The following is an 11,257-nucleotide window of genomic DNA, read 5'->3' as shown; positions in this document are numbered from 1 at the left end:
ATTCTATATTATATCTTCATTTAAAATTTTTTTAAATCATTGCAAAGATTTTTATATATATAGATAAATTTTGTAAATTTATTACAATATTTATATGTTATATATATTTATGTAAATTTATAATAAAAATTGGAGATATAATATACATACTTAATATTGATATTAATATTACATTTAATATATATTCGTGAAGACGTGTATGTTAATTGCACTGTACATGAAAAAAAATTGTTTTCAAACTCAGTGCTTCTATAACAATCTTGTTCCTTTAATTAACATTATTATAGCGAGGGTATTTTAAGAGAGTGAACTAGAAAATGGATGCATTTTATATGGTACCTACTGTAGGACTCAGTACTAAGACTAAAATAATTAGTAATTATATTCGACAATCGTAGAATAATGAGGCTCCATTACCCTAACGACCAGTATAAAACAGCCATTACAAATTTTCTCCATCTCAAGACTGCAGGAAACTTCTCAATCATAAATCTGCAAATTTCCAAAAGGAATATTTTCTTTCACAAGAAATATATTTTAAAAATGGCCCCCTTTTTCTATCCTTGACAGCCTTGCTCCTAATCTCCTATAGATCAAGCGTTCAATTAAACGTGGTAATTAAACGTCTCCAAGAATCTCGGAACTTACGATGAGTTATATAATTCATTCCAGTGACATAACGCAAGGATGTTCGTGGCATTTTAAGCCACGATCGCGTTGCGTTGCCATTCACGTACACGCGGGTATCCACGAGCGCAGTCGCGCAAACAACCGGATACTTTCTTGCGTGTATTTATTCGGAACGGTCACATCCCGGTTGCAGTACACGTAATATGTTAATGCGAGTTTAGGCGACGCAGCGAGCTGGCGGAACAACTGACCCGAAATATCTTTCGCGACGCGACCACGGGAATACGAAAGAGTGCACGTCTTCTGCGTGCAACCTTTCGTCCAGAACTTGCCATTCTTTTTATAATTTTTGGGAGATGCTTCAAAAAAGATTGTAATTGTGATACTGTGACGTTTTATCGAGGTTTCGATACGTTTCTGCAATTTTTGCAAGCTTTTTGGAGGAAATTGTGATGGAGATATTGTGCCATTTTGTGAAGACTTCGCCATTTTTCTACAATTTTTGGGAGTTTCTTTAAAAAAGATTGTAACTGGAATATTGTGACGTTTTTCCGAAGGTTCCGATATTTTTTCACAAATATTGGGAGCTTTTTGGAGAAAATTGTGATTAAAAGATTGTGCCATTTTGTGAAGACTTTGCCATGTTTCTACAATTTTTGGGAGTTTCTTTAAAAAAGATTGTAACTGGAATATTGTGACGTTTTTCCGAAGGTTCCGATATTTTTTCACAAATATTGAGAGCTTTTTGGAGAAGATTGTGATTAAACGATTGTGCCATTTTGTGAAGACTGCCATTTATCTACAATTCTTGGGGGTTTCTTTAAAAAAGATTGTAACTGGAATATTGTGACGTTTTTCCGAACGTTCCGATATTTTTTCACAAATATTGGGAGCTTTTTGGAGAAGATTGTGATTAAAAGATTGTGCCATTTTGTGAAGACTTCGCCATTTTTCTACAATTCTTGGAAGTTTCTTTAAAAAGATTGTAACTGGAATATTGTGACGTTTTTCCGAAGATTCCGATATTTTTTCACAAATATTGGGAGCTTTTTGGAGAAGATTGCGATGGAGATATTGTGTCATATTTTGGGGAGTGCCATTTTTCTACAATTCTTGGAAGTTTCTTTAAAAAGACTGTAATTGGAATATTGTGACATTTTTCCACAAATATTGGAAGCTTTTTAGAGAAGATTGTGACGTTTCTTGAAGACTTCGCCATTTTTCTATAACTCTTGGAAGCTTCGTTAAAAAGACTGTAATTGAAATACTGTGACGTCTCTTCAAGCTCTTCAATATTTTTCCACAATTATTGGAAGCTTTTTAGAGGAGATTCTGATTAAGAAATTATGCCACTTTTTGAAGACTTCACCAATTTTTTATAACTCTTGGAAGCTTTGTTAAAATGATGGCAATTGAAACAGTGACATTTTTTCGTGGTTCTGACAATTTTCTGTAATTTCTGCAAGCTTTCTGAAGAAGATTGTGATGGAGATATTGTGCTATATTTTCCTGGAAGTTTCTTTAAAAAGACTGTAATTGGAATATTGTGATGTTTTCCCACAAATATTGAAAGCTTTTTAGAGAAGATTGTGATTAAGAGACTGCGACGTTTCTTTGAGAGTTCGCAATTTTTCTATACATCTTGGAATCTTCGTTAAAAAGGTTGCAATTGTGACATTGTGAAAATTTCTCGAGGTTACGATACTTTTTTGTAATTGTGATGGAGATATTGTGCCATATTTTGGAGACTGCCATTTGACTTTGGAGACTTGGAAATTTAGAAACTTTTGCCAAAAGATTGTAATTGCAATATTGTAACGTTTTCCAAGCCTTTCGATATTTTTCCACAATTATTGGAAGCTTTTTAAAAGAGATCGTGCAATTTTTTGAAGACTTCGCCATTCTTTGGCAATCTTCGGAAGCTTTATTCAAAAATGGATTTATGTATTCATAGAGCCATTTAAAAAGTTCGTAAAAGGAGAAGCGAATATAATCGGGACCATTTCCGAAACCGCCATGAATCAGGAGTGGCACTAATCCCGATCCAAAGCGTTAAGTGAAAAGAGACTAGATAAAAGCTAGGAAGCTTGGAGATTGGACAATTTTCAAGGATCCTGGGACTAGTGGAATTAGGGCAGCGGTTCGAGATAGAGCGAAGGGTCATTTAGCATCATCGAGTTCGGTTTGGAAGTTCACTTTCTGGGTTACCTTCGAACTTCCAGCGTCCCGACTGGGATGCGGAACTTTTGCAGTTGTTACGCTACTTCCAGCACCATCAATAAGATGCAACTTCGTTCCTCGTAAAAGAATCCCTCGGATCCTCAAATTTCATAGAATTTCCCCATATCTTCCTCTCAAAAACTTCCACCAACAAATCAATTCTACAAAAAGGTACCCTTCAACCTCCACCTTTAAATTTTTATTCAAACAAATAAAATAAACATTCTCCTGTCACGAATATTTCATTCTCACAACAGATCGTTCCTCGTAAAAGGAGAATCCTCTGATCCTCGAATTTCATAGTATTTCAACCGAAACCCCATATCTTCTTCTAAAAATATTCCACCAGCCAATCAATCTTACAAAAAGGTACCCTTCAACCTCCACCTTCGAATTTTTGTTTAAACAAATAAAATAAACATTCTCCTGTCACGAATATTTCATTCTCACAACAGATCGTTCCTCGTAAAAGGAGAATCCTCTGATCCTCGAATTTCATAGTATTTCAACCGAAACCCCATATCTTCTTCTAAAAATATTCCACCAGCCAATCAATCTTACAAAAAGGTACCCTTCAACCTCCAACTTCGAATTTTTATTTAAACAAATAAAATAAACATTCTCCTCTCACGAATATTTCATTCTCACAACAGATCATTCCTCGTAAAAGGAGAATCCCTCTGATCCTCGAATTTCATAGTATTTCAACCGAAACCCCATATCTTCTTCTAAAAATATTCCACCAGCCAATCAATCTTACAAAAAGGTACCCTTCAACTTCCACCTTCGAATTTTTATTTAACACGTTGAATGTTACAGTTACAGTTTTACAGGGATTGCCCTTGGCATCAAGATGAATTTTCTATTATGCGATACATATAACGATAAAATATTATCTGCGATAGATAAGTTACAATGTATAACCATGTTTGACATGTTAATTGCGACGGGGTCACCATTGAATTAACGATGGCAATAATACAAATTTTTAAACATTGACATTTGTTTAAATTTTGTTGTTTTAAATTTGTTAAAAATTTTGGTTAATCATGACGGTGTGCATCCCTCATAATATTAGGTTAATCAACAGCTTTGATGCTAATTCCGTTATCTACTAGTTGGATTGTAATTGTCATACCTATTTCTATACAATTTGTATTATATATCGATTTAAAATTGCTTAAAAATGTAAATTCGTGGGATAAATTTTATCAAATGGCGACCTAGAGGCACCTCTCGAGTGTAAAGTGTTAATCTAGCTAGAAATCCTACATATATTTCCATCAATCTGGGCGCGCCCCCTGATTGATCACAGGTGACCCCCATGGTATTCGACGTGTTAAACAAATAAATTAAACATTCTGCTCTCTCGAATATTCCACTCTCAAAATAGATCGCCATACTGTGCTACATCGACACTTGAAAAAAGCGACTTTCTCTGCTGCAGAATGGCACTTTCAACCCTCGGCGAGAAACTCTCCCTTTTTCTCCTTAAACCTTTCCCACGCCATCAGAGGTGCATCTTTTTCACCGGTGTACTTCCTTTGAACCCAGTCGAGTACCACGGTCCCACAATAATGTCACTTTGCATCCCTAACCCGGAAAACGTCACCTACCACCGCCTTTTACCATCCTAACAAGGTCACTCCTCCACTTCCGAGAGCAACTTATTTCCTTGGCTGGCGGATGAAACAAAATGGAAGCCCTCTCGAACGAACAGCGGCCAATTTTCGGACCAATTCGGGGAACACGAGACCGGGATGACGATTTTAGCTAGACAAGGGGGGACACGATTGCACCGGGGACGCGTTTCCAAGTTTTCCCGTTGAAATTTGCTGAAACTGGCGAGAGGAGAGAGAGGGGAGAGGGGTCCTCTGTGTTTCAAAAGTCTGCCGACTTTCGCGATATTAAGGGAAAAGAGTTGGTCACGGCTCCTTCAGACGAAATCGTTGTCCCAGTTTCGTGGTACTGCGATGGAAAGCCAATTTCTCGCGACTTTTCAACTCTTGTCGGCCATATTTCGTTTATGCATCTCGGACCTGACGCGAGCTAACCGGAAGTCGTGATGCTCCGCTGGAAATTTCGCGGATAACGTCCACCTCGATGATGGTTGAACTAATATCAAGATTCCTTAGTGTTTCTCGTATGAGACACAGTCTTAGGGACGCTTTGGAAAATTAAATTGCTGCTCTAGATTCCCTTTGGTATCGTGTTACTCCCGTGGATACGCCATTTTCGAGAATTTTTACCCTCGCGGATGAAATCTTCGTTGTGGGTCTCGAAGATGTTATTGTTTTAGGTTAGAGGGATTTTATTACATTATTTACGAGAGAGGGATGATTTGCAGTCTTGACGAGATGGTCTTGCGATGAGGGAGAAAAATTTTTAGAGGATTCTCTGCTTTTTGGTCTTCGCGGTTTTATGAAGGTCTGGAATGTTTGGGAAATTTTATGGGATTCCACGGAATTTTGTGTGATTTGATAAAATCTGCAAGAATATTTTGTGAGATTTTGTGGCTTCCACGAAATTTTGTGAAATTTGGCGAAATTGTAAGAAATTTCTGTGAAGCTCTGTGGACTTTTGCAAAATTTTGGGAAAGTTTATAGAACTGTAAGAAACCTTAGTGAAATTTTATGGGATTCCACGAAATTTTGAGTAACTGGAAAAATTTTCAAGAATATTTTGTGAGATTTTGTGGTACTCCACGAAATTATGTGGAATTCGATAAAATTTTTAAGAATATTTTGTGAAATTTTGTGGTATTCCACGAAATTTTGTGAAATTTGGCAAAATTGTAAGAAATTGTTGTGAAGTTCTATGAGATTTTGCTAAACTTTGTGAAGGTTCGTAAAATTTTAAGGGATTCCACGAAATTTTGTGTAATTTGATAAAATTTCCAAGAATATTTTGTGAAATTTTATGGCATTCCACGAAATTTTGTGAAATTCGGCAAAATTGTAAGAAATTTCTGTGAAATTTGTGAGATTTTGCTAAATTTCGTGACAGTTAATAAAATTTTAAGAAACCCTAGTAAAATTTTATAGGATTACACGAAATTCTGTGAAATTTTACGAACCTTGATAAAATTTTACGAAACGTTAATGAAATTTCGTGGCACATTCGCCGGAATTTTATAAAATTTTATGAAAGTTGTTAAAATTTCCAGGAACTTGTTGAAACTTAGCAAAATTTTGCGAAGTCACGAGACTCGAAAAGGCACTTTCATCGTCCGCGTATCTGGAAAATGAGACGCTTATGGTACACACGAGGGTACCCGGTGTCATGGTGGTAGGTTAAGAGGAATATGTTCTTTCATATTGCAGCGGTGCTTTTGGTATTTATGAATGGGCTTTCGGGTTGCAGCTGAGCGGTGCACACACTTTGACGCTTTGGAAGAATGGTACACTTAGAAGTGGGGATAAATATTTGATGCGGTAAATGGAACACTCTTGGTTGTGGTATAGTGGTACTTTCGTGATTGTAAGAGGAACGTCTTCTTTTACTTTCTGGGCCTCTGGTATTGATATAGGAGAGGGTATTTTAATTTCGAAAGAAATGTTTGGATCACGGTTTTGGTACTTTCGGTACTCCATGATGGATCAAAAAATGGCCCTTCTGACTTAATTTTCCCCTCTTCCTCTTTATCTTTTTACTCTCCTTATATTTTCCACGTTGCAAAAATAATAACTAAATCATACACGTCTCCCCGTAATTAAAAATTAATTACAACACGAATTAAATTTTCTATTACTTTACAGGAAATTGTTATATCAATGGAATGGAAATAAATGGTAATCTAAAGTAAATTATGAATTCATTTTCTGTGGGTTTTTGATTTAGGTCACTTATGGCAGTCTGGTATCACACGAAGAACGATCTTATATTACAGGAGTAATTTTGAACTCGAGAAAGAGGCATTTCCCTTTTAGTTCGCCCCATAGTAATCTCCATTCAAGCCAGCGGATAAAGTGCCATTCTTCATACCACAATAATGTCATCGTCCTTTTACAAGCAAAGTTATTTTCCCCGTGCTACCATCTTTATTCCTGAGAACCCTTTTCCTGTACCATACTAGTATTTCTGACCATAAAATAAAACCATAAAGCCTTCATCGCTTCAAACGGAATACCAATATCCTTATTTATCCATTTTCCATAATTTCTGAAAAATGCTTAGAGTTAATTTCAAAGAATTTAAATGCTTTTCAGAAATTATGGCAATATTTTTTCTTTTTACCTTGAGAATTAATTAAGAACCGTATTGGTAGAATTAATTTCAAAGAATTTATTATTACGATATAATTCCCAAGGAAAAATAAGTATATTATGAACCCCCAAGAAGTATCTCTTTAATGTTACCATAAATTTTTCTATGTTTCGAACAAAATATTAATATTTTATATAATCGTTATTTAATCGTTTCTAATATTATCGAAGAAATATTAAAATCTGTTTAAATTTATTCCATCACTATGATTTAATATTATAATTAAGAAAAACATATATTTTCAACCCCTAAAATGTGTCCTTCTCATATTACCATCAAATTAAAAGGAATCTGACCAAAATATCTTATTTAATGGTTTTTGATATCATCTAAAAACGCTTCAAATTTTAAACATTATTTCCATCGCTATAATTTAATTCCCTGGGAAGAAGAAAATACTTTCAACCCCCAAAAAGTGTCCCTCTCATGTTACCATAAGATTAAAAAGAATCTCACAAAAATATCTTATTTAATCGTTTTTGATATAACTTAAAAACGCTTAAAATTTTTAAAATTATCTCTAAGGCTATAATTTAATTCTCTGGAAAGAAGAAAATACTTTCAACTCCCAAAAACTGTCTCTCTCACGTTACCATAAAATTAAAAAGAATCTGACCAAAATATCTTATTTAATCATTTTTAATATCATCTAAAGCGCTTGAAATTTTTAAAATTATCTTCAAGGCTATAATTTAATTCCCAGGAAAGAAGAAAATACTTTCAACCCCCCAAAAAGTGTCCCTTTCACGTTACTACAAAATTAAAAAGATCCTGACCAAAATATCTTATTTAATCATTTTTAATATCATCTTAAAATTTTCAAAATTATTTCCATCGTTATAATTTAATTCCCTGGAAAGAAGAAAATACTTCCAACCTCAAAAACTGTCTCTCCAATATTACCACAAAATTAAACAAATTTCGAACGAAATATCTCAATATCTAAATCATTATCTAAACACTTTTAATATCAGCCAAGGAATACTTCAATCCTGTCAAAGCAGCTTCAAAACTGAAATGAGAGTCTCCAGAAGAAAAAGGGATCCAGGAGAGCGAAAAGATGCATTGACCCCGAGGAAACTTCAAAGGGCAAACGATTAAAAATGTTCTTACAATGAACGATCTGGAATTCAAGAAGAAGCTGACGGAATCGCGATATCGGTCAACGAGTTCGGGCTTAAGAGACGTTATCGTCGAAGCCATCCTGTCCACGAGCTTCTGTTCGTCTTGGAAGAGAAAATTAGCCGCAGGGTGGAACAGGGACTTGCAGCGTGCCCCGAAGTGCAGAAGAGAAAGACTCTGGTCCAGGAATCTTCCCGAATAGCAATCGAAACGTCCGTTCGAAGGACCTTTACCCTTTGATTGCAGCTCTTCGGCTACGTTTCACGTTTTGCTGGTCAAAGGACGCGCATAGCTCGCGAATATTTCGCGATCGTGGCTACGAGCCCCTAGCTCGACCTTTGTGCATCACGGCAGAACGGAGATTGGAGAAGAACGAGGAAGAATTCCAGATCGGACAGTGGAGACGTGATAGGAGACATTTTGATTGAAAACAGGGGAAATACTACAATTTTATACGTAGAATGTTTCAAATTGATATTCAGTGCGACGTCAAAACAGCGATCTTAGGATTTTTTCTGACGTGGTTTAGATTGGATCAATGGATTCCGAATGGACCCAAATTGCATTTCATACACTAGCCTAATGGCTCATAGTTGGGACTCTAATGAAACAGAATATAGAATCTAGGTTGATAATGTGGATAAATATGGACACTAATATCTTCCACATTTTTCAACAGTTGACACATTAGCATATTTACATAAAAATATTTAAACAATGAAAACAACTCGCGATCAACTATTTTAAATAGACAAAATTCATTGATACTTTCTAGAAAATTCTTCACTCTCTCTCTCACACACACACAATCTTATTAACCGTTTCCTCTTTGACGATTCTCACATAATTGTTTTATTCGGACACATTCTTCTAAACATTTTCTCAAACATCATTCATACTAGACTACACTCGCACATATTATATTTATATCATTGTAAATGAATTTATTTATTCAACCTTATTCGCATTTACACATATAAAACCAACATTCACAGATTAATAGATTGTGGAGAGTTAAAAATATTGCGATCAAAATTACTCTACTATTTTGATTTTTGACATATATTAGGATAGTTTTGATTTTTAAAATTTCCCTCTTTATTTGAAATCGTAAAGAATTTTGCAATGCTTTTGGGCACTTTGTTATTGATCTTCTGTGGACCAATTTTACCCTAAATAGCTCATAGGTGGCCAGTTTTGTAACCATTTTTGAGGTTTTCTAAAGCAATAACCTGTCAATCATTATATATTGTTATTAAATTAAGTTAAATCAGAGAAGATTATATTTTATACTTAGAAATTAACAAAATAATCGGGACCAAATGGACACAGGGCTGTAAAAGGTTAGCAGCCAGGAATATCCATGCAAAACCAACACTAACAGATAATACGACTGCGGAGAGTTAAAAATATTGCGATCAAAATTTCTCTACTTTTTCGATTTTTGACATATATTAGGATACTTTTAATTTTCAAAATTTCCCTCTCTATTTTCAAACGTAAAGAATTTTGCAATGCTTTTGGTCACTTTGTTATTGATCTTCTGTGGACCAATTTTACCCTAAATAGCTCATAGGTGGCCTGTTTTGCAACCATTTTTGAAGTTTTCTGAAGCAATATTGTGTCAACCTTTATATTTCGTTATTAAAGCGGAGAAGATTATATTTCATACTTAGAAATTAGCAAAAGAATCGGGACCAAATGGACACAGAGCTGTAAAGGGTTAGCAGCCGCGAATATCCATCCCTGCTAAACGAGCGTGCGTATTTATGCAAACATTTTGACATTTAGAACTAAGCTAGGGTTGTTTATAAACGGAGGAAAAGTTGTCTTTAACGTTATAATTAGCTCTCGATAACAATAACGTTCTACTTTGCAATTCTAAATATGTATCGGTACAACCACCGTGGGAGCAAGAGGGTTAATCGAATACTAAACCCAAGAGTGGGTCACGAAGGAAACGTCTGCTACAGAAATCACGCTAAACAACGGTACACACAACCTCCCCTGTCTCCTTTCCAATTTCACCCTTCTCACCCTAGAAACCTCTATCTTCCTCCAAATCTTCCATCATTCCTGGTCACCTACTTGCAATTTCTTTCGCGAAAATCTCTCTCGTTACTCTAGACTACCCTAACTCTCATCGACGAAACTGGCTAGCTCTAAGATTGACAGAGAATAGGTAAGAGAAAGTGAATGCAAGCATACCGGCTTCCATGCGAGCTGGCGAGCCATCAGGCACGGTTCGGCCCTGGGACTTTGGCGTACCCTCGCTCATAATTTTGCCACGTCTTCGATCCTTGGATGATGAATTAGCCTAGCCTCTCGCAGTCACCCCTTTTGACAGCAGCGTCTTCTCGTCTTCTTGTTTACCAACTATCACCCTCTCTGTCTCTCTGTCCCTCCGTACCCCTCTATGCTTCCTTCCTGGCACTTTCAGTCTCCCTTTTGTTACTAACCCTCTTCTGGATATCTAGGCTTCCGGCTATCTAGGTAACTAGGTATTTGGCACTTTCGAAACGTTTCTACCTCGAACCCACTGTAGTCACTTTGATCAACAGAAGTCGAGTCACTAGAGATCTCGGAAGAGGGAATACACAAGCCGGGAGGAGTGACGGGTACACGCTCGCCGGGCCCGGACGAGTCTCGCGGAGGGTGTGTTGCCTCAACGCTTGAGCCTGATCTTCCGCATCCCTCCTTCCATAGCAGGGGGGCTTCGGTTACGCTTGTCTTGTCGCGGTGTCACAAGGTCACGGGATCAGCGAGGATCGGCTGGTCCAGATCGAAAGAGAGGAGCCGCACGCACGCAGCCAGTGCCGGCTGGTCGCTCGGTCGCGCACGCTCCTCTAATTAAACCACGCCGGAACGACGATCCCCGGAAGTGCGCGTCCGTGTTCGGGAGGATCGATCGTTCCGATTGCCACGGAGGCGCATCGACAGGTACACAGAACCGGGTAGTAGACTCCTGTCTTCGTCTTCCCTTCTCACTCCGTACCTTCTTCCACAGTCAGCCTCTCGC

General features: G+C 36.9%; 1 protein-coding gene across 1 annotated transcript in view; it reads right to left on the bottom strand.

The window, feature by feature from the left end:
- The window catches only part of kcc (solute carrier family 12 member kcc), a 69,309-nt gene extending 58,505 nt beyond the window's left edge, over positions 1-10,804 (bottom strand). Inside the window, 1 exon segment of the mRNA XM_017903270.1 lies at positions 10,447-10,804. Coding sequence (XP_017758759.1) covers positions 10,447-10,516 — 70 coding nt within the window. The 5' untranslated portion in view covers positions 10,517-10,804.
- Between the last annotated feature and the right edge of the window lie 453 nt (positions 10,805-11,257).

This window comes from Eufriesea mexicana, unplaced genomic scaffold, assembly GCF_001483705.2.
Source record: "Eufriesea mexicana isolate 0111107269 unplaced genomic scaffold, ASM148370v2 scaffold2208, whole genome shotgun sequence".
Classification (NCBI taxonomy): Eukaryota; Metazoa; Arthropoda; class Insecta; order Hymenoptera; family Apidae; genus Eufriesea; species Eufriesea mexicana.
The sequence above is the reverse complement of the archived record's forward strand: the minus strand, read 5'-3'. Positions and strand labels throughout refer to the sequence as shown.